A 24,985-nucleotide genomic window follows, 5' to 3' on the forward strand; every position below is an offset into this window, starting at 1 on the left:
ATTAAACACCAATTGTAGGAAATAATGAGATGTTATGATTTCCAGTGCAGTAGCATAATTAAATTATTCATATTTTGGACCCAACTGATAAAATAAAATAATAACACAAACAGATTTTGGTACTATATACTCTTACTATTTACTATAGTGAGTTACACTGCGTAAGATATATGACCGTTATTCTGTTTGCCTACCTGTCTGTTTAAATAATATGCCTGTGAAGGTTCTCATTTATTCGTGTCATGGTACAGCTATTTATAGTCAGTCACATTCAACAAAAATTGTTATGTAATGTGGAAGATATTTAATAGGTAATTCAAAGTCACTTCTTCAGTTCTAATGAGTGCCAGGAGCATACCCCAGGAGTTATAGCCACACGGGTAGCACAGACACCTTAATCCAATCACCATGGAATGTGTCAAGGCAGATGCTGATTGCCCAGGAACAGAATGGGAGATGAGAATCACCCTACTCTATTTCATTATTTGGTGTCAGGAAATCTGTTTGGCTGTCAATCCTTTAATTTACATGACTGAAGATGTAAATCACTGTTTATAGAAATGGTTGGTTCACAAAGGATATGCTGAGAAGTTTTTCTTCTGTAGATTACAGTCACATTTTTCATGCTTGATTTCTTTTTATTTTCATGTCCCCAACAATAATGCATTTTCTCTGTATTTTTTAAGATAAAGGCATATCCCGCTGACCCATCTAATTCATTTTTTGACCCATTTACAACAATGCAACCATATCCTGTAAGTAGATTTCTTTTTGCCACACCTAACATTTGATCATGTGATTTCACGGTATGATGACATGGACTTCATGAATGCTTCCCTTGCTGCTTGAGGAGTTATCACTGATCTGGTCCATGACCAAGTGATTGGGACTTAAAGGGAAACAAATCATTTCTACACAGAACCTTAAGTAATTACTTAATGGGTTATAGGCTACCTTCAGGTGTTGACACTGGTAAACTCAAACAAGGAAGTTTACTCCCTATATAACCCCTCCTCCTTTCAGGAGCACATCTGTCACGTACCTTCTAGTAGCGAGCCCGGATTGCGGAAAGAGGCCTCCCTTACGACTCCCACTACCGGTCTCCTGGCAATGTAACAGGGAACACAGGAGTAAGGAGGGGTACAGGTGCCTGGCAGGATCGACAGATGAGTAGGATGGGTAGGTGAAGTTCAGTGGAGCAGGTAATCACAGCGAATGGAACAGCAGGTAATTTATAGCAGATAACACGGTTCAATGGAACAGGTAACTTGCAGCAGATGAAAAGCAGTGCAGGGAAGTGGGCACTTGCAGCAGGTGAACAGTTCAATACAAGCAGGTTACTTGTAGCAGATGACACAGTTCAATATAGGCAGGTACTTGCAGTAGGTAAACAGTTCAATATGAGCAGGCACTTGCAGCAGGTGAACAGTTCAATACAAGCAGGTTACTTGTAGCAGATGACACAGTTCAATATAGGCAGGTACTTGCAGTAGGTAATCAGTTAAATATGAGCAGGCACGTGCAGCAGGTGAACAGTTCAATACAAAGCAGATTATTTGTAGCAGATGACACAGTTCAATATGAGCAGGTTCACCTTAAGCAGACGGATGGTCAAAGCAAGCCGGGTCAGATATCAGACTGAAAGCGAAGTACAAGGGAGCAGGCAGGAGAATCGTCACAACAAGCCGGGGTCGGGTGCAGGCAGATAGCAGATGGGTCACAGGTAAGCCGGGTCAAACAGGAACAAACACTACGGATCAGGTCTCACAGGTATAACGCTGTAGAGCAGACAGCAAAGACTATTGGCAAGAGGCTAGTTTAAATAGGCCGTTTGGCGCCAACACGGACGCACGCACACGACCGCGCACCTGTGTACGAACGTAAGGGCGTTCGTACGATCGTGCGTACCCGCGACGATCGTAAATCAGAAGACCTGGAGGACAATCTCTTCATGCGATTTTCATGACAACATCTGTTTTTTTCGCTAGTGTCTAAAGGTGTTGGTCACAAGTGAAGATGCGCTCTGAGGAGCTCCAGGAGGGATCCATGCTGGATTTAAATAGCTTCCATACACCACATCCATCCAAAGTGCCACTGAGGCCTAAAAGGATGGTACATGGGGCCTTGTATCCAAAGCACGAGGTTTTGCCTGTAATGCCTCTCTTTGTAGGGCTGGACCCCAGGAATCCAGGCCTTAGGTCTTGTTACATTACCTAAACTTCCTGATGGGGTGCTTTACAGGTCCAGGGCAGTCTCTGAAGGTTTGCTACACAGCGTGATGAGTGAAGGTTGAATTGTTTGTTAATTCAGCAAATCCTGCAGTGAGGATAAGGTAAGGGAAAGAAGTTTAGGTATTAAAAATATCTATGTATTTCTTCCATTTGGAAAAAAATGTTGTCCTGCCTTAATTCTCCACTAGAGGGAGTCTATGCACATACCTTACTCTGTTGTCTTCACTGTAAGCTCAGTCCATGTGTGGTTGCAGCAGCGTGTAGGGGGAGACTCTGCAAGGTAAGAGAAAGCTGCAAAAGTGTTTTCTTCTTCCCCTGATGGGACCAGAAGGTTAGGAGGACAGCAGCGCTGTACCCCCTCACATTACCCCCCCCGCTGTGGGGGGGGTGTGGAGGTCCCGCTAATACAGCTAAGGTTTTACTCTGGCTGTTTTTTACAATGTTTGTGCCTACTGCTGAATGGGTCTCTGCTCCCCCCCCCCCCCCGCCGGTCTGGAATCTGCCACACACAGGCTCTGGAAATTTTAACTGGAAAAAGGATGGAATTTTTTCTGGGAGGGGGTGGGGCCTAAACACAGTGCAGTGAAGGTCCACGTGGATGCATGGCAGGCTAAAAACAGATAAATACCACAGCTGTGACAGTCTCTCCTTGGTTGATGAGGAAGCGACAAGCAGCCTGCAACACAAGGACACGAGATGTGGGACACGTATGGGTAGCATTCCTAATACAGGAACGACACTCTTTTTCCATTTAAACAAGCTCTTTCCCCACACCAGGGGCTTCCGCCTCTAGACAGTGGCAACGACCTCTTCTGTCATACTCTGGAAGTCTGGAAAAAGGAGATTCAGGACAGATGGGTCATCTCCACGGTAATGCTGGGGTACAAGCTGGAATTTCGGGACTTTCCACCGTCTCGGTTCCTGAGGTCAAGCGTTCCCAAAGATCCAGAGAAGAGACAATCTCTGTTTCAGGCACTAGAATGATTAATATATCAAATATATCAAAGGGTGATTATACAGATCCCCATAAAAGAGCAAGGTTTGGGGTTTTATTCAATTCTTTTCATGGTACCAAAACCAAATCAGTTCCTGAAGATCCGTTCCTTTCGCATTGGAGACGATCAGGTCAGTAGTTTCTATCCTTCTAGGAGGCGAACTATTGGCATCAATCGATATCAGGGATGCATGTCTGCATGTCCCTATATTTCCCGCTCATCAAAAGTTTCTGCAGTTCGAGTTAGAACAGCAGCTTTTTCAATTGGTAGCCCTGCCCTTCGGGCTAGCCACAGTGCTGGCCCCACCTCTAGCCAGGTTAAAGGCACAAGGCATAACAGTCATAGCGTACCTAGACGATCTATTGCTAATAGATCAGTCGGTGGCTCGTTTGGAGCAAAGTGTACGCACCACAACCAACTATCTGAAAAGTTTGGGTTGGATTCTCAACCTAGAGAAAACTTCCTTAATACCGTTAAAGAGACTGGAGTACTTGGGTCTGATCATAGACACAGCCCAGGAAAGGGTGTTCTTGCCTCAGACAAAAATCAATTCCATAAAGGAGCTGGTGTGGATGGTCAGGTCAAATGGCAACCCCTCCATTCACCTTTGCATGAGGTTACTAGGAACCATGGTGGCTTCATTCAAAGCAGTTCCCTATGCCCAGTTTCATTCAAGACTGTTGCAAAACAGTATCCTTTCTGCTTGGAACAAAACAATTCAAGCTTTAGACTTACCAATATAGCTGTCCCCAAGAGTTTTCCAAAGCCTCACTACTGAAAGGAAGATCCTTCAGACCAGTCATCTGGAAAGTGGTAATGACGGATGCCAGCCTTTGAAGCTGCAGAGCAGTACTAGAAAAGACAACTGTCCAGGGACAGTGGTCAAGAACCGAAAGAACCTTACCCATCAATATCCTAGAGATTCAGACAGTACATCTGGCTCTAAAGGCCTGGAATTTCAGGTTACGGGATTGTCCTGTCAGGATTCAATCCAAAAATGCCACAGCTGTGGCCTATGTCAATCACCAAGGGGGCACCAAAAGTCTCTCAGCACAGAGAGAGGTGAACCATATTCTAACTTGGGCAGAAAGGAATGTTCCGTGCCTTTCAGTAGTCTTCATCCTGGGAGTAGAGAGTTGGCAGGCGGACTACTTTTCTCACCGGCAGTTATTCCCAGGGGAATGGTCTCTTCACCCCGACATATTTCGGTCAGCTTTCCAAAGATGAGGGACTCTGGATATAGATCTTCTAGCGTCCAGGTTCAACATGAAGTTAGCCAACTTTGTGGCCAGAACAAGGGATCCACTCGCATGAGGAACGGATACTTTGGTGACCCCATGGGATCAGTTCTCACTGATCTATTCATTATTCATTCCTCCCTATTCAGTTGCTGCCTCTACTTATTTGCAGGATCAAGCTGGAAAGAAAGCCAGTAATTCTGGTGGCACCAGCATGTCCCAGAACGTCATGGTATGCAGAAATCGTAAAGATGGCAGTGGAGGGCCCATGGTCCCTCCCACTATGACCAGATCTGCTCTCTCAGGGACCAATATTCCATCCTTCCTTACGCCTCTAAATTTAACTGCTTGGTTATTGAAACCCACATTCTGAAGAAACATGGGCTTTCCGGGTCAGTATCTCCAGAACTAAATATTATAGAGTCTGGAGGGCTTATGTTTCCTGGTGTGAATCCAGGGGCTGGCACCCTCAGAGATATATCATAGACAGAATTCTTGCCTTTCTACAATTAGGGGTAGAAATTAAATTGGCCTTGTGTACTATTAAAAGCCAAGTCTCAGCTTTATCGGTCTTATTTCAAAGACCACTTGCTACTCATTCTTTAGTCCGGGGTTTTATACAAGGGGAAATGCAGCTTATTCCGCCCGTCAAACCTCCCTTGAATCCTTGGGACTTAAACTTAGCTTTGTCTGTGTTACAAAAACAGCCATTTCAACTGATACAACATATTCCCTTAGTCCTTTTGACAATGAAGTTGATATTTTTGGTTGCTATATCCTCAGCAAGGAGGGTTTCGGAATTGGCTGCTCTTTCTTGTAAAGAGCCATATTACATTTTTCATGAGGACAGAGTGGTGTTACGCCCTCGTCCAGGCTTTTTGCCAAAAGTGGTCTCAGGTTTTCAACTGAACCAAGGTATTATCCTGCCATCATTTTTTCCAAAACCATGTTCCAGGGAATAAAAGTCACTACATTGTCTTGATGTGGTGAGAGCAGTGAAAATCTATTTAAAGGCAACTGCTCAGATTCGTAAGACTGACCTTATTTATTCTGCCAGAGGGTCCTAAGAAATCCACTGTCGCTCAGTGAATTTGGCAAGTGATAATTCAAACTTATGATTTAAGGGGTAAAATTCCCCCGTTTCAAGTTAGAGCGCACTCTACCAGTTCGGTTAGTGCTTCTTCGGCAATGCGTTAACCAGGCCTCCATGGCTCAGATCTGCAAGGCTGCAACTTGGTCTTCATTGCATACATTCACAAAATTTGATCAGGTGGATGTAAGGAGGTATGAGGATATCGCCTTCGGGTGCAGTGTGCAGTATAGATCCTCAAGTCTGGGTTGTGTCTCCCTCCCCTCAAGCAGCATTGCTATGGGACGTCCCATTAATTACTTAAGGCTCTGTGTCCCATGATGGACAATAAAGAAAATAGGATTTTTATAACAGCTTAACTGTAAAATCCTTTTCTTGGAGTAGATCATGGGACACAGTGATCCCTCCCCTCTTTTTTGGGATTTAAGTATATTGCTTTACTACAAAAACTGATGTGCTCCTGGAGAGAGGAGGGGTTATATAGGTAAACTTACTTGATTGGGTTTACCAGTGTCAACACTTGAAGGTTGCCTATAACCCATTAAGTAATTACTTAAGGATCTGTGTCCCATGATGTACTCCAAGAAAAAGATTTTACAGATAAGCTGTTATAAAAATCCTATTTTATGCTGGCATTGTCCTATTGGAAATGTCCTGAAGATGCAACAGAAAGTAAAGGGAATCCCTTCAACGTGATCAGAATTCCCTTCTGAGATAGCTGTCAACCAAAAAGTTGTGAATTTCCTTCTATTTCTGTCCATGCAGCACAAGGGACATAACTTACCTTCGATAAAGTGTGTCCCATGTACAGATGGCTGCTGATCTTCTGGTGCTGTTGTAGTTAACATCAGCTACTGTGAATGAGTTGCAGTACTTACCCGCCTCTTCTGCTAGCCTCCTACATTAAAATAACTAATGGTATTCTTTCCCAGAATGCAAAGCATACTGTAAATGGAAAATGGCCAGATGAATGACAGGATACATCCCCTCCATTTACAGAGCATTTTTCATTTTGTGAAAGAATAGTACAAGTTCTATGAACGGAGGAATTGGGTGAGCGGCACAATCCTTTTACAGTCACAGTTGGGGAGTGGACTCAGAATATTTCTATATTATGCAGCAGCCTTCCCTTCCAGATATGGGACACACTTCATTGGAGGTACTGTATGTTATGCTATGTCTATGGTGCTGCAAAGCAAAAAAAAAAAAAATTGCTAAAAATTTTTCCTACTGACTGTATATATTTTTTCATTCCTGACAGTATCAAAGAATTTAAATATGATATTTATGGTATATATCAGTTATGATCCCAATGTGTGTTGGTGTACAACTGTGGGGCTGCTGCACTATTGTAACTGTCCTCTATATAGGAAGTTTTACCATTTAGTTTGATTCATACTTGATATATGGCCATAATTGCATAATTACTTTAAATGTTTAATACAGTTGTGTAAAGTTTTATGACAGGGAAAAGTGTGGTATCCATTAACCAGTTAGACATGTCTATTTTGGTATAGTCCTAACTGTGAAATATCAATTTCCATGTCATAGGTCAATGCACATTGCATACAATCATTGCACTATACACTACAAAAAATATAATTATGTTGCTAAGGGTAGTATTATTTAAATATGGAATTTTGACTAAAAGATAACAAGCAGTAATTTAGGTACTGATGTTAGTCCATTAAGTATTTTTGCATTCCTATGTCATGACTACCTGAATTTTATTATTGATTCCCATCACATCCATATTGTATACATCTCATTTTCATAAATCTCCTAGATAATCCTTCAGTACTCTTCTAGTAAATACAAATCAGTGATGATGTATTGTCTTAACAGCCACTGGCTTCTAATAAATATGAGCACAATACACAAATGAACAAGCACAAAATAAATTATATTTGATTGAGGTGAGTTTTTCTGCTGCCAACGCTGTACCAAAAGTGCATGGAGAGCTCCACAGTATTGTCTTCAAAGGTACAGCTCTCACCAATGTATTTTCCAATGGTGACTCTCCAAAATATTTTCAGGTTTTTTCTGGTAATATCGCTCTACTGTTGTCTTCAATAAGACATCTACCTCAATGTGTGTGGCCAGTCTTAGTTTTGGTGAAGAGATATTTGGTATATCATTTTTTTTTTTGATCTTGTTTGCTGCTATATAGTAATATAATGAAAACATTATTTACAGATCATTTGCTAAGTAGTATTTTCCTGTAGCTCTTACATGCATGAAGGGATAATGTAAGGATCGTTATTGCACAAAATGTTAATAGATTGATGATTATATGGTATCATTATTATAGCACTGTTCTATAAAGTATGTATCATAGCTGCAATATACAGTACTTGTTGCTTGGGACAGATTACCAGGTAGTGAGTCAATCAACTCTAATTGGATTTAAAGGTGCTTGGAATTAACATAGGTTTATCATCAGCCAACACTGAAAAAAATGTAAAAAAATAAAATAAAGAGGCAGATTTGATGGATGTGATATTTTCCTGCAGTTGGTCTTCTGTGTTTTGATGATAGATGTAGGTTAGCATTTAGTAAAATGCAAGACACACTGGTACATTACCTTTAGTGTACCGAAAAACCATTAAAATCCCCACAATTTCCTACTATATCACCCATTAATACCATGAGCCTATACATAGAGACTATCACAACACATGAGCACCTATGATATATTTATAATTAAGTAGTCAAATTATAACTTTTTAGTGATAAGCAAAATAGCTATCTCCTACTAGAACCAAACTACACATTTTTATTTTTTAATAACGTTAAAAAGTAAAAAAAAATCTCTTATATCTTTCCCCTGCAATATAAGATGTTAAAAGGGATTCCTTTACCTGTTCACTATGACACCTCAAATTTGCATGAGCATGGGCATCCAAGAGAGAGTTTGAAGAAAGTAAAATTAATCAAGAACAGGTCCAGAGTATTAAGAGGAGGTGGTTTATATCGCAACATAACATTTGACAATAAAAATAAATAAAAATACATGACTAATTAAAAACAAAAAAAGGCAGACCACAGATCTTCACATCAGTGTAATAGAAGCAGTGGATTGGTTGGATGACCGGTGAAACTAATTAACACAAATGTATTGATCTCTATTAGGTTTTGTAGAAATGATAAAAAGATCAAGTCTCCTGCATTAATAAACATGTACTCACCATTTTAAACTTTGTTGTACTGCTTACTGGTGTCTGTATAATAGAATGGGTATATATTTTTTCTTTCTTCAGGTAGATTTATTAGAGACCCCAATACAACAGTACTCCTCTGCACAGCCATCTCCAAAAAGAATGTCACCGGCAATTCACCTGGTGCCATCCAGACAATTGAAGAACCAAGCACAAGCAATGCAGGGAGCTTATTCATCACACATTTCTTTAGTAGACAGGTACCATTTTATAGTCACGCATTACGATTTTTTTAAATTAATTGTCTTTTAATTCTTAATTTTAACCCTGATACCATTTAAAAATGGTGCCTCATGGTACATTAGCAAAATATGTAGAACATCTTTTGTGCAATTTTTGCCACTCATATCCATTTACAAAAGGATCTGCAGTTACTAAATTGCCAGTACATTGGTATATAATAGATGGGTCAATCTTAAATTGAATGTGTCCCTAAAATAAATATTCAACACCATTCTTGCAAAGAAGACATTAAATACTTACCTTTCCTGCTGCCCCCATCATGGAAGTCTGCAGAAGGAAAGCAAAAGTGCTGGCTGAAGATCCCACAAAATCCAACACTGCCCTTAGTGCTGATTTGCTGGTCTTCCACTGTGTTTGGTGGTTCAATACTTTGTCCTCTTGTGATGTAGATGCTAATGGCAGAAACTACAGCATGCAGCTGGGGACCAGGAAATCAATACTTTGGAAAGTGGCAGATTCTTCAGAATTTTCATCCAGTGTTGTCTCTTCACTTCTGCTGGGATTGGCAGCATAGACAGCCAAAGATGGGTATTCACCTAAGCAACAAAGTCACTTTAAACAATCAAATGAATTAAATCCAACATTTGTTATATATTTGCCAAATAACCCTGCCAAACTAACAATCAAAATCATATTACTTGCCACTATTTTGAAAATATTAAATTGGGTAAATAACTATCAGACAAAATCTCTTCCACATGACAAAGACACAAGCATGCACTTGTTAATTTTATGTGTCCTGCAACCTCCCCTGGAGCCACATTTACAGAGCAACAGGATTCTTGTCAAAACGTTCTAGCTAGTCTGACAGCATTTTCATTTCATAAGATAGGTAGCTAGTCGTAGTATGAGATTGTACCGATAATGCTGTCTATGCTCTACGATGCCCCTTTTTGTGGGGTGTTATGAGAAATGGCCCTCCCCAAACAAGATATTACACTAAACCTATAGGTTAGTAAAATAACTCAGAACCTTTGCTAAGTGAAAGAGTGGGTTTGATAATAAAGCTGGAAGTGCTTCCGCCCAGAACAGGGCCTATGTGAAGCTTTATATAAGAAGAGATTATTAACAAGTACATACATCCAGTACATATATCCAATGTACAAACAGACACATGGCCTGATAGGAGGATAGGTGGAATTATGCACACGTGTGTGTGTGTATATATATATATATATACATATATATACATATATATATATATATACAGTAGTTATATAATGGAGATACATCAACATGAATGTTGCAGCAAAGTACAGTTGCAGGAGCCCCTGAGGATGATGTGGCATCTGTCTTTGTGTCAGAGACCTGAAGAGAAGATCAGCAGTATCCTCCAAGTGTTGTCCTATACCTGCCTGGAAGGAGACTGCTCACAGGCAGGAACTGTGGTGTGACAGGAATTCAGAGTCAGCCCATATACTCTGCACTTTAGTCACTCCCTATAGTTTATAGTCTTTTCGGGTCTGGTTGAAAATTCAACAGCAGCAACTCCATGGACAGGACATGTGGCTCAGTTATCTCTCAGTCTACTTCCTGAAAACTCCCTTTTATAAAGACAGCAAAGTCCTCCAATTTTGGGTTTCTGACCCAGCTAGAAGAGACATGAAGTGATGTACATAAATAACTCTGACAGTAAGAACAGCCACATATAACTACAGACAGTAGAGAGCAACAGATCCCTACTCATGTTTAAGAAATCAGGGTCCTTGCACTCAGCACTGTGTACCATTCCTTAGAAGCAATCATGGGCCTTGCAGTGTGCTGTAATGGACTTCTTGAACATAATAATGTCTGTTGTATTGCTGTAATAGTAATTTCTTAATGTTTTAAAGTGTATACTACTTTCTGTTGAGTTAAAAGTTTTTAGAGATTGGGTCACTTTAACAGCATACCATTAAAATATAATATGGGCACCTGAGATCTTACTTTGACTAAAGAATTGTTAGGTTAAATATGTGCAAACTTTTTGAGCTACTAGAAGTTTTCTTCTAATTGCGAGACATTCCATCATAAGTTGTTAATGTTTTACTCGTACATGAACATATTTCCTTTTATTTCCTTTTTCCTTCAGTTCGGAGGCACGCAGACGTGAGCTTGAAAGAGAGAAAATGATGAAAAGACTTTTGATGACAGAACTGTGAATTTCTTTATTATCAGAGCACTGGACTCGGGTCTTTCGAGTGCCTTCTGTCACTTTACATTCCACTGTGTTATTTAGGAAGGCGAATGTCTCCTACGGCATTGGAAACAATGGGCCAAAACTAGTGATCTAGACTAGTTAGTTAAAACCAACATATTGCATGTAAAAAGGAAAATTATAGTGTTTTATCTTGTACAATGTTTATTATTTGTAAATAATTTAAGAGATTAACAATATACAGAATATTTTAATAGTTTAAAAATGATACATTTTATTATCCTACACAGCTTAATATTTTTCAATAAGGTAATCTTTGACATTTCTCATGAAAAGTTGAGTGAATGATTCAGTGATGGGGCAAGATTAATTTTAATTCATCCAGAAATTGTTCATATACATTGCTGTATTCTGTGCTGATGTAAAATATGTATAACTATTTATATAAAATATATTGATTATTTTAATGCAACAAGGCCAGTTATGACTTTAAGAGGACCTTTCCATAGCTGCCGTACTTTTGCTTTAAAATCATTCATAAACTTAAAAGCTATTTCTTAATGTGCACAGCTGTACAAATGTGAATTCCTGCTACAAAACCAACAATCACATGTAATATGAAGTAACCTGGCCTTTGGCTGAGAGTGGGGTGAAGTGCTTCTGATGCAGGCCAATTACAGGCACTCACTGCTAGCTTTATGAGAACAGTCAATAATTCTGTTCCAGCAAGTTTTCTGCATGCATGTAGACTCTTACTATCCCTACTGTCAAAATATACAGTACATAATGATATGTGGGCTACAATATAACATTGGAGTTGTAGCTAAAGGACCTTATCTCTATTGTAGTACTGTTGCTGGACAAACAATCTGAAAATTACAGCATGACAGACAGGAGTGATTGTGAGATGGAGTGTTTTACCAGAATATTCCTAACAGAGGAGCTAGACTTCAGGAACATTTCCCTGCAAGCAGTGTGAGCCAAGTTAGTTGTGAATGTTCTATGAACTTGAAATGGCCAGGCACTCTTAGCCCTTGTACACACGGTCAGAGATTCCGACGGAATGTGTCCTATCGGACCGTTTTGTTGGATATTCAGACTGTGTGTGGTCTGCATCGGACTGTTTCCGTCGGAATATCCGACGGACCAAGTTTTCCAACTTGCCGGTAAAATTTTCCGACAAAATGCTCCTATCGGACATACTCCGATCATGTGTAGCCTACTCCGACGGACAAAGTGCCACGCATGCTCAGATCAAATTCCTAGACCAATGCTATTGGCTACTAGCCTTAACGTAGTCCCGTCGTAAGGAAATAACGTCATCACGTTATGTACAATTAGATTTTCCGACAACTTAGTCCGACCGTGTGTATGCAACATCACTTCCGGACCTCTTCCGGAATTAATCCGTCGGAATTACTCAGACGGATTTGGTAGTCAGAATCTCCGACCGTGTGCACAAGGGCTTAGATCTTTATCTTTCATCCTCTTTGCTGAATAAAATAATCTATTTCTGGGAGGTTGGCAACCATGTAGTGAATTTCAGCTTGTTCTTCAAGAACCAGCTAAAATAAGCATAGCATATGGCAAGCTTTCATTAATGAACATAGTTTTCTGCAGATGCTTTTTTCATCCAACACACGTTGTGTCTCTGTGGAAAAGTAATCAATACCTAATAGGCTTTTGTGAGGCAAGAAAAATAGAGTGTGCCTAGGTTCTGCAGCATGTCAGGAAGAGGAAGTAAAGCCAAAAAAATACATCCTGCAAGGCAAAGGCATAATGAGCTAGTATGCATAGCATACTAGCTCATTATGAATAACTTACCTGAGATGGAAGCCCCCGAAGTGACCCTTGTTCTCCTCCTCCGACTCCGCCATCTATCCCAGAGTGACTTCTGAGTATCGGGGCTCCTGTGATGGGACTGGCCGGAGCCAAGATGACGTCACTTCCACGCATGCGCACGGGAGATGCCAGTGCGCCTGTGCGCCACTGTCTACAGCACATGCGCCGTAGACAGAGGTGCCTGTCTTTTGCAAATATCTCCTAAACCGTGTAGGTTTAGGAGATATTTCTTGCACCTACAGGTAAGCCTTAATCTAGGCTTACCTGTAGGTAAAAGTGGTCTGTAAGGGTTTACAACCACTTTAAATACTTACTGAACCATTTTGTCACATTAATGTGGACCTGAACGCAAATCTTTGAGATTTGCTATGTTAAAGGAAACATTTAGAAATGTTAAATGTGCTTAAAATGGTTGTAGAAGCAGCTCAAATATTGAGAAAAAACCTTCTGCCCCTAATACTTACCTGAGCCCCATTTTAGTCCAGCTATGCGCACAAGAACAGCGGCTCTCCTAGCTCTCTTCCTCCTCATTGACTGAGACAACAGCCAGCGAGCCAATGAGGAGAGAGTAGGGGTGGGCCGAGTCATGCTCCATATGTGAATGGGCACACAGCACAGTGGCTCGGGAGTAAGCCTGCTCAGGTGTAGGAAGGAGGGACCAAGAGTGTTGGCCGGGGACCCCAACAGAGGAGGAATCGGGGCTTCTCTGTGCAAAACAACTGAAAATATGACATGTATGTTATAGTAAAAAAAATCTGCCTTACTGGGCACTTATTCCCCCTTCCCGACCAGGCCAATTTTAAGCTTTCAGTACTCTCACACTTTGAATGACAATTGCATGGTCATGCAACACTGTACCCAAATTAAATTTTTTGTATTTTTTTCACACAAATAGAGCTTTTTTGGTGGTATTTAATCATCGCTGGGTTTTTCTTTTTTGCTAAATAAAAAAAAACATTTTTCTTATTTTGTTATAAAATTTAGAAAACAGTTAATTTTATTCCTTCACTGAGGGGCACTCATGAGCAGGGCAGCCATCAGAAATTTTGGGGCTCCTTACACAGCTTTAGACCTGTGCCCCCCCGGGCCCAAAACCCAACATTCTCCAGGGCCCATCCACTGGTTGTCCCACTGAATCGGCCCACTGACCATCCCACTGAGTTCTTTGGTGCACTCACTTGTATTTTAGCACTGTTGCACCTTAATATATGAAAAGTGGATTAAAAGTCATCAGTGCTTTCAATATTTAACAGTAAGGCCCCTTTTTCACTGGATCGGTGGGTGCGTCGATGGCAAAGTGCAGATATTTTTAGCGCTGCTTTACCATCAAATTTGCAGCGCTATTCGGGTTAGGGTTAAATCCAATGCAAAGCGCTGATGTTTGCGTTGTGGATACTGTTCGGCATGGGTGGGTGATGCATGCATTGTGGAGACGGGAGGGATGGATGGTGCTCAGCGTGGGTGGGGATGCATGCTTTGTGGAGACTGGAGGGATGGATGGTGCTTGGCCTGGGTGGGGATGCGTGTGTTGTGGAGACTGGAGGGATGGAGTAGATGCTGGGTGCGGATGAAGATGATTGAGTTGCATTGTGAAAACGGATGAGGATGAGAGTTACATAGTGAAGAGACAGGCAGCAGGCTCTCCAAAATGTAACTCATTTACACCCACAGTCATCCATTTTCACAATGCAAATCAATTATAGGCAGCCTAAGACCCCTTTCACACTGCAGGCTTTTTTCGGGTGCTACAGCTATAAAAATAGCACCTGCTTAGCGCCTGAAAAAAGCAGCTCCAGTCACTCCAGTATGAAAGGGCTTTCACACTGGAGTAGTGTCCTAGCAGGACGCCACATAAAGTCTTGCCAGCAGCTTCTTCTCTTTGGAGTGGTGAAGCAGCGGTGAACTCACTGCTTCTCCCCCACTGCTCCCCATTGGGCAGCCCTGTGATACTGCCGGCAAAATGTCGCTCAGGCGGTGTTTTGCAGGCCGACTTAGCCCCTTTTTTGCCCACTAGCGTGTGGTTAAAAACCGCCCCACTAGCGGCCAAATAGTGCCGCTAAAACAATGGTAAAGCGGTGCTAAAAATAGCGCTGCCTTATCGCTGATGATGGTGGCAACACAGTGTGAAAGGGGTCTTGGGTTCCCATCCCATCCCATCCAAGAAGAAGGAGATAAACAGCACTGTCCATGTGCACTGTCGACGAGCTTGCCACTCCCCCTGGCCCTGTCTTGCCCAATCACAGTCCGAGCAAATAATTAGGCCTCCACAGGGACGGAGAAGCAGAGAATAGCCAGCTGATAAGCAGGTCGGTGATCCCTTCATGCTTCCTCTCCTCCTCTGGGGGTGGAGGTGATATGTGCTGGTGCAATGATCTGCACATGTTTCCTCTCCTCCTCAGCTGATAAGCGGGGGGGTGCTGGCATGCTGATCTGCACATGTTTCCTCTCCTCCTCCTCTGCTGATAAGCGGGGGGGGGGGGGGGTGCACGGTGATCTGCACATGTTTCCTCTCCTCCTCCTCTGCTGCTGATAAGCGGGGGGGGGGTGCTGGCTGTGATTTGTGATCCGAGCTGATTGTCGGGGGGAGCGACAGCCGGGCCCCTGGAGACATGCAGGCTCCTTACAGGTATAATGCATGTACCCCCCCCTGATGGCAGCCCAGCTCATGAGGTCGCACTGATAGGTGGCACCAATGGGGCAACACTAGTGGGCACTGATCAGGAGGTACTGATGAGGCTGCACTGATGGGTGGCACTGATAGGTGGCACAGAGGCAGCACTAATCAGGAGGCACTGATTGGCAGCACTGATGGGCACTAATAGACGGCACTGGTGGGCACTGATAGGTGGTACTGATGGGCACTAATTAGCAGTACCGATGGATACTGATAGGTGGCACTGGTGGGCACTGATTAGCGGCACTGGGGTCCAATGTTCCTCTAACAGAAGCTGGTTTTTAACAGAAAACGGCTTTCTTCTTTTCTTCACACTAACAGCCGGAAACTGGCTTCTGTTTACTTTTTTGATTAGGTGTCATTTGCTGAGGTAAAGGGCGCACTGTGATTGGCCATGTGATTGGCAAACACAGCGCGCTCCCCCTGGGGCATGTGGGCAGTGTGAGAACAGGAGGACGTCCATGTACGCCCTCCCGGCATTTTAAGCCCACACTGTAGCCATCTTTTGGCTATAGCACGGGCACGAAGTGGTTAAGCGGTACCCTAAATTTTTTACCTTTTGTCTGAAATTCCTTCTGAAAAAAAAAAAGTGTTGTTTGGTATGTGTACTATCGTACCTGCAGCCTCAGAGCTGTATATCTGCAATATAGTATCAGAGGCACAGCTAGTCTCTGAAGATTTGGAGTAAGATTTGGTGATATCATTACAGTGCTGCTCATTGTTCTTCTTTCTGGAGGCTCTGATATGAGGAAGCAAAACCCTTCCTCCAAGATGGCTACCTCCACACCGAGACAAAGTGCGGAACAAGGCATGGTAAATAAGGACTGGGGAAAAAGATTTGGGGAGACTGCAGGCAATACTGGTGATGACTATTCCCTTACCCTCTGCTTGCTTTTTTTGTTTGTTTGTTTCAACACAGCTTCCAGAGTTATTTTCCTCTCTAAAATGTTAATGAATCCATATTGGGCAACTGAACATTTAAGAATAGATCAAAACATAAAGCTAGCAGAAGTCACTGTAAATGGGCTAAGGTAGGAAGCAGAAGCGCCTTACTCTTAGCTATGGGTCATTGTAAATTAAAAAAATGTATTGAGTGCTTTTTTATGCTATTTAATTTTACATGGTAGTGTGTCCTAGAATTCAGATTATAATGGATAAATAATTTCCAAATGTAGATGAGAAAATCAACATTTAGTTAGGGTGCAAAATGCAGGTATATGCACAGAATGCCAGGCTATATTTTTTTTTGCTTGTGACCTGAAGAACCTGTACAACAGGTTGCAAATCAATTTCCTGCATGTATAAATGTTTGCATTTAGAGCACTGTGTGGGTGGAGGGAGAAGTCATCATTGTGTTATCTGTAAATACCGTTTGAGGCCAAGACAGAAGTAAGAGATTTCACAGTCTTATTTTTCTGTCACAGGTCAAACTGTGAGGCGTTTTAATTTTCTTTTGCCTTAAATTATCTTTAATGGAGATTATTACATTTGTGAGTGGTCAGGAGTGAGCAACATGTGACTACTGCAATATTTTTATTGTATCTACTACTGTCATACATATATACACTAGCATCCTATGAATGTCCATCTGTATGCAACATGGCAAACATATCAGGGCGAACATAAACATATCAATTAATTTTTTCTACCTAAAAGATTTTCACTTACCTGCATTTACCTGTATATATTTGTCTTTGTCTGTTAATTCAATACAGTGCACAGAAAAAACAGTACTCTTATGTGTTTAAAGCGCTTGTAGTGCATGCTAGATTAGCAACCTATTTAGAATACTATGCCCGATTTAGACGCATAAGTGGTGGCACCTTATTCTTGTAAATGAAGAATAATTGTTTTGCCATAGTTGATGTTGCCTTATTACCTTTTGCTGTGCCATATAAAGTAGACAATAGCTTGTCTGTTGGAGTCTCAAAGCTCAGACAGTGGGCTTCTCATTTTTGAAAATAATGGGTAAAGTTGAAACCAGATGTAAAATTGTTGGAGCTTTCTGTCTCTACAAACATACTATTTATTACAAATGATAAGTAAGTACACATAACAGTGTGCCTACAGGTTCATAGAGATACCTTACCAAACATTGTAGATATTCATAAATACTTTTTACAGATTTACAGATATTACACTATCTACACCATCAGTTTTTTTAAGTAAAGGGACCAAGGATTTTGATAATTTAGTGTTTAAATAGTTAATACACACATTACTGTTATTTCAATTTTAGGAGGATCCTGGAGAGTTAAATCACCTGACTGTTTTATATGTCTTGTTGACTTTATTGGTGCAACCTCTATGCTTGAGCTGCTGGGGCTCTCCATCTGCTGTGGCATTATGAGGGGTTGTCACTCTCCCTGCTGTATTTTTATTTATTATATATATTTTGAAAAATGCAACAGAAGTTGCTGAAACACACAAAAGTAGACGGGAATGCCCATGGCTCCCAGGCAGAAAGGCACAGAGTCCTGGAAATATCACAGGGATCTTTCACTGCCATGTTAAACAAAACACATAAAAAGCCAGGAGCTGACTCAACCTATCAGGTTTTAGTTATAACTTTTTTTGTTGACTTACCCATTAAGGAAAGCGTGATAATGTACTCTTTTATGTGACAGTCTGTGAGATCAGTTAATAGGAATCATTTTACTGCACATGTAGCATAAATCGTGAGTTGTGGGAAAACATTGGGGCAAGACTGACTGTGTTGATCATTTACAAGGCAGGAACATCCCTGCTTTTCATCGGACCTGCCTTTATTTTGTCAGCCGTGTTAGACATGCTAGGCCTTCCTCTTGTGGACTCTGACCATATGTGGCTCTATACAAAATGCTTAAAATGTTAGTATGTTTCAAATTACTACTGTAGGAGCTTCAGACCCCTGGAAGCATGGTGGTGCTCACAGAGATAGGGGTGGACTTACATTTCACCTCAGGGTGTAGATTACTTAGTAATAATGGGAAGAGACTGTAACATACAACAAAAATTGTTTATTGACTCTTACTCAAAACTACAGGGAGAAAGGGGTAGAGAATTTAGAACACGTTACTGGCTTGCAGACTCAATAACGAAAGAAAGAGACACCAGTACAAAAAGGAGCCTTTAAGCTGATTCCAGTAATCTGTACCTTCTTAGTAGCATCCATCTCCATTAGTTACCCAATCTTTCCAGTAGCAAGCAGCGGAAAGTAGCCTTGATGATCCCATCTTGATGCTTTTCCAGGCCCTCCACAAGTTCCTCACACAGGACCTCATCTGACAAAGTGACCTCTGGTACATCAAAAGTCCCCCCTCCTGTCCTCAGCAAGGCTTCCAGACCACAGAGCCTCATGCACCAGGACTCACAGGACAGACAGACTTCTGCCCCAAGCATATGTACAGGTTTTAGGCGTAATCACTCAGCTGTTCCAAATATTCGTAACCCCAGGTCAGAGCCTGGGTGAAAGAGAGAGAGATCACTTGACCCTCTCCATATATTTATATTCTCCCCCAGGATGCGCCAGTGCCCATAACCCTCCTACTGGTTGGCTAGGGGAAGTATGAATAGTCATAAGCCAGTTTTACTGTAGTATCTCATACTAATACCAGAGGTACCTTTGACACCTACTAGCAGAAGAGAAAAAACACCATTCTGCTGAATTTAGGGGAAACACAAATTGAACAAGCAGACAAATTCAGCTAAGCTGCCGTCCACCCTGAAGAACTAAATTTGACTAGTAGCCCCTGTGTAGGACAGGTTGGCTACACTAATTAAAAACATTATTTTTGTGGTACAATGGGTCATTATAAATGGTTTGGATGCATCAGTGTGCATACATGATACAATTTTAAACTCTACAAAAGATACACCAAAAAGGAGATTACAAGGACATTTCCTCAGTTATAATAATAAGTGCCAAGAAAGTAAAATAGTTATTAACCAAAAAATAAAGGTATTGATAAGAAACTGCCTAATTTTCCAGAAATACACTGCAAAGTAAAATGTATGTGTTATCAGCCCTAAATATAATAAATAAACGTATGTGGGTTCAATAAAAGTCATGGAGAAGCTTAACATTTTTTAATTAATTAACTGGCCTAACTAGGGCTATTTTAACTCTATATTCTACAATAATTCAGTTTCAGAGTCCCAACCATTTTTATTATGATTGCATGAATGAGGAACCATATTGTTATATGCATACTAGCATAGCATGTCAGTTTTCTGTTCAATACCTTTTTGAAGGAAAGGGCAAGAATACATTTAATTTCAAGAAGATAAACAATACAATACCAGCTTATTCAATAATGCACAAGGAAAGTGCAATAGCCCATAATGCTCAATCAGATTTTATTTATCAAAGTCAAATAACTGAAAGATGACACTCTGCCTTTTGCCTAAATTAACAAACCAGTAAGAGATCCAGGTTACCGTACTTATTTTCAGATTCAAAGCTGAACTCCACGAAAGTACCTAAAACATTGCTGAAATACATACTGTATGTGGAGACAGATTAACTTGGCAAAGTTTATATAAATTTATACAGCTATTTCATGCACTCCTGCCACACTAAATAACCAAATCTTTGACCTTGCCAGCGCCTACTTGAGGATTTTAAAAGTAGGAGAAACCCTAAAGGGTGTCAACATTTCTAGGGATTATCCTCTGCATTCAGCTCCTCTTCTCCTGTCAGCGTTTTCACTCAGCTAAGTGGTAATTATTGGCTGTCAAAATGACAGAGGGGAATTCCTATGTTTTAAATAGCAGGAGTGGTTGTCCAAATGTAGCTGCTGCTCCTGTGTAAAATGATACTTGCAGATAGTCTGCAAGGGTTTTTGTGTGATGCTATATAACAATTTAATTAAGTCAGTTAAAGTAAAGTAAGTTAAAATGATTTTTATACATTTATATATTTGCAAATATGTATATATATATATATATATATATATATATATATATATATGCAAATAACTGCCATTCTTAGTGCATACCAGAAACATGTTAATGTCATTTTAAACAGGCCAAATTATAGAATAAATTCATACTTTTAGCACTGGTCAGGATAGTAAAAAATGCATTTTTACTTTTTTTTGTCAATAAATTACATAGAAGATAAAACATTTTGCAAAACAACGAACCAAAAGAAAGCCTAATTTCTTCCAAAAAAACAATGTATGAATTACTTTTTTTATGCTAAGCAATGACAATGTTATCGCCAAATAAATAGGTCGATCGTGAAAATGCAAAAATTACTCGTTACATAAAGGGTTGACCTCCGTAAGATTTACCCGCTTCCTGACCATGCCATTTTTTGCAACATGGCACTGCATTATTTTTACTGATGATTGATTGGCCATGTACCTCTGTACCCAAACAAAATTGATGTCCTTTTTTTTCTCCCAAACAGAGCTTTCGTTTGGTGGTATTTGATCACCTATGTGATTTTTATTTTTTGCACTATAAACAAAAAAATACACACAATTTTGAAAATAAAACACAACAATATTTTTTACTCTCTGCTATAAAACATATCCAATAAAAAAATTGAAAAAAAAAATTGAATTTCTCTATCAAATTTAGGTCAGACCACAAATACTGTAGCTGCTGACTTTTAAAATGAGGACACTTACCTCCAGGGGTCACGCAATGTTGGCACCCCAGCCGATTTTTCAATTGGCCCTTGGATGCTGCCACTGCTATTACTTCTAATGGAAACTGGCAGTGAAGCCTTACAGCTTCACAGACGGTTTCCTACTGCGCATGCGCCAAGCGTGCAGCACTTTCTGAATAGCCCAGTGGTGAGGGAAGGAGGAGATGGGCCAAACTTCCTACGGCGAGGTCCAGGGCAAGGTCTCCCGGGAGGGGGGATGGGTACCTGTCAAAGACAGGTGCTAAATATGGAGAAAGCAAACAAGCGGAGCTTCCCCTTTTGGTTGGAGCTCCACTTTAATGTTATTTACTATTTAATATGGCTAAGAACAGATTTATTTTTAGAAAACTTGCCTTCTAAGATATATATAAGATGACAATGCCTGTTGGGTTGTAAACAACCCAGAGATGTATCACAACTAGCCTTATCATTTTCTGCTTCCAAATGGTCATCTAGTAATCTTCTAGTTTTAAAAGGGTCATGAAAGGTCTGTCATGCCAAAGTAAAACTTCTACTTTACAGCTTAAGCATGAACTTATTACACTGTATTATTACTGTAAGCAAAAATGGAATCTACAAATCAAACATAGGAACCCGTCTGAGGTTACCAGCCTAGCGTTGCAGGCATGTTGGTGGGTATTTGCACAGCTGCAGGTCTGACCAGGGTGTGGCCCTCCTGCCATGTCAATACCAACCCACAAGCTAAGCCAAGCTAAGTTAGTAACTCAAATTTTTTAAATAAACATATTAGAATGATAGTGTGGTAACTAGAATTGTCAAAAGAAACAGCAACGGTGACAGCCTACATATTTAATTTTAAAGCAAGTTTCCCTTAATATTCAAAATTCCATAGTGGGTCTTTGCATCTTTCTCATTCCCTGCTCTTCTTTCTTAAAAAAGGATGACTAGACTTGCTCACTCACATCAGCATTAGGCAACACTTCTTGTAGAATTAGGTTAACTCTGACAATTAACTTTTATTATTGGTTCGATTTTGGTCTGTCAAATATATCACTGAAAGCATTTTTTTTTATTTCTGTCCATTAAATGCAAAAAACAAACATATGTTATAAATTTAGAGCTGTACTGTGCACTCCTGTCCTGTGCTATATCAAAGAGTTCTTTCAGCTCTTATCTTGTACTACAGAACAATTAGTACCTATGTTGTGAATATTATGAGAATGGGCAAGATTTAGTAGTTAACAAAAGACAACTGACCAGAGCTGAAGCCAAGTCTTTCATTTCGGTTCACAAAAAGCCATTGCAGGTCTTTTTCACAGGAGGAAATTAGAAGCTGAGTGCATTTCTGGCAGATCGGCTGGTATTTTCCTGTTCTTGAAGGGTCTTTACAGGGATAAATCATGGGAAAATGTGCATGTATTGCAGAGATGTACTAACTTTTTTTGTAAATTTGCCTGACATATGCTTTAAGAAACTTTGTCCAGTATCTATTGTTTCCCCCAAGGTGGTTCTGGGTGTATCTGTGTGTTAACTTACCTCTCTCCATAATACCTGAGTGTCTGACTGCTCTTCTGAAGTTTATAAACCTCATCAGCGTGATCAACAACTGGACCTACTGTATCCATCCCAATTGTCTTTTTTATTCAAATCAAATATGCTTTTTGAAATGTTTGTGCTACTTTTAGGATATTGCTGCACTTGTGTATTAAAATAAAGTTTTGTCTAAAATGTCTGTTTCTGAAAATGGTTTATAGACTAAAGTGCAATAAGTTTCTCTACATCCAATCATTACAGGTGTGTTTAAAAAATAAGACAAACATTAAATATAAAGGAGCTCTTTGCTAAGCAAAAAGAACCTATATAATTTGTTCCTAATTTAAAAATGTGTCTCGGCTATCAGAGTTAACATCCATGAGTTTCATTTCAGTTTTCATTTCCAAAACAGAAAGATATTTAGATTTCAGGTATAACCACTTTTTCTATTTTTACCACATTTACATTTTCCCTAATGCTGTATTTCAACTATGCGGAAATTGCTTGTGCTTATTCTTTGTGAGAGGGAAAATTAAGAAGTTTTAGTAGATCTGAAGGAGAAAAGTGTAAGGTTATAATGACACTTACCTGAGTGGCATCCTTCAGCATGACAGATGTTAGATAAAGTTTGCCCCCATCATGCTTCTGCTGTGCGACACGCTTCTGTTCCTTGATTTCTGCAGCATTTCAAATGAAAGAATCATTACCAAAGAAGTCATCTGATCAGATGGAAGACACAGAGGTAAAGTTAATTTACAAACTTGGTGTATAGTAGTGGCACTCAGAGAGCGGTAAGGCGGACAAGGGGGATAGAGTAGGATTTTTTTTTTTTTTTATAAATAGTCCAAAGAAATAGTTTACAAATAATTATGTGAATAGTAATAATGTCCACAAAGCATAAAAATTTCCTTTTTAGGGCAAAAGTCTATATGCTTACACTCCAGGTGTAACTCCACTCCAAGTGGCTCTGCAAAAGTCAGACAAGAAATACATAGCACTGCTGTATTTCTTGTCTGACAGGTAATTTACACCATACTCAGTGCATGTGACTTTCAACATACATTCACTGGTAATCAACCAATCACTGTCATTTGAAACATGTGTGCCTGGAAGATTCACATGCAGAGGATGTTAGGTGAATGTAAAGTTATCTTCTTTCTAAATATGTCCCTTACACTCCTGCAGATCTCCAGAAAGAAAAGTTTTGTAGTGTCTCTTTTAAAGTGTAGTTAAATCCTAATATTGAGCTTTTTTATTCGCTTTGGCTTGTTAAATGCACCATTGAAGGCTTTTTGTTATATCTGTTCAATAAGTACAGCAAGATTACCAGGTGATGCAGTCAGAAATTCAGAGCTTTTTTTGTTCCCTTGGCCTGTGTTTTCTCAAGGAATCTAATGACCCTCCTAAGATCTTATCTTGAACCAGTGGCGTAACTAGAACCTTCAGGGCCCCGATGCAAGAAACCATGAAGGGCCCCCCTGAACCCCAGCCAGGGCCCTTCCCTCCGAGTCCGGCGGTGGAACTCCAGGGCGTGGTCACAGGTATGACCTTTGTGAGCCCTGTAGTTCCACCACTGGCATCAGTAGTTTTTTTTTTATTATTTTTTTTTTTTTTTTAGTGCCCCATTGGGGGATTGTCCCTAGGCAGAATGGAGTCCCCGTCCCCAGAAGAGATGAGGTCCTTTTCTCCAGGGCAGCTCTCAACTCTGGCTGGGGAGAACAGACATCAGACTGAGCAGCAATGCTTGGAGCAGGAGAGGGGTACTCTGAGGAGCCGGCCGAGGACACAGGTCATGCGGGGAATGCAAAACTAAAGAGCAGCCAGTGTGATAGTCGAGCATGGAGCTCTGCTAGTCACCCTCCACCTCCAGCCACCCGTGTGCATGGTGCACTGGTATCCCTAGCTGCCTATGCTGCTGCCGGCCATATGTAGAGGGGGCTGCATGGGCCCCCTGCAGCACAGGGCCCAGTTGCGGTCGCGACTGCTGCACCCCCTATAGTTACGCCCCTGTCTTGAACTACCAAGCAATTTCCTACTATGTGTGGAGACAAGGGGAAGGGGAGAGATTCTGTAATTTACCAAAAGACAATTGGCAGGCCTTACACACTTTCTTGTGATTTCAGTCCAGGAAAGGCATGGTACTGTCAGTTTACAAACAGGAGATTTGGAACTAAATGCATTTATG

The 24,985-nt window shown here is 40.7% G+C and overlaps 1 protein-coding gene across 1 annotated transcript in view; it reads left to right on the forward strand.

Moving 5' to 3' along the window:
• EPB41L4B (erythrocyte membrane protein band 4.1 like 4B) overlaps positions 1-22,993 on the forward strand; it is a 770,758-nt gene extending 747,765 nt beyond the window's left edge. The window contains exons 23-25 of the mRNA XM_077491916.1: positions 687-755; positions 8,815-8,972; positions 11,087-22,993. Of these exons, the coding sequence (XP_077348042.1) occupies positions 687-755; positions 8,815-8,972; positions 11,087-11,156 (297 nt within the window). The 3' untranslated portion in view covers positions 11,157-22,993. The remainder of the gene's footprint in view (positions 1-686; positions 756-8,814; positions 8,973-11,086) is intronic.
• The last annotated feature ends 1,992 nt before the right edge of the window (positions 22,994-24,985 follow it).

This window comes from Lithobates pipiens, unplaced genomic scaffold (assembly GCF_037356315.1).
Source record: "Lithobates pipiens isolate NorthernLeopardFrog02 unplaced genomic scaffold, aLitPip1_a1.2 Scaffold_19, whole genome shotgun sequence".
Taxonomy (NCBI): domain Eukaryota; kingdom Metazoa; phylum Chordata; class Amphibia; order Anura; family Ranidae; genus Lithobates; species Lithobates pipiens.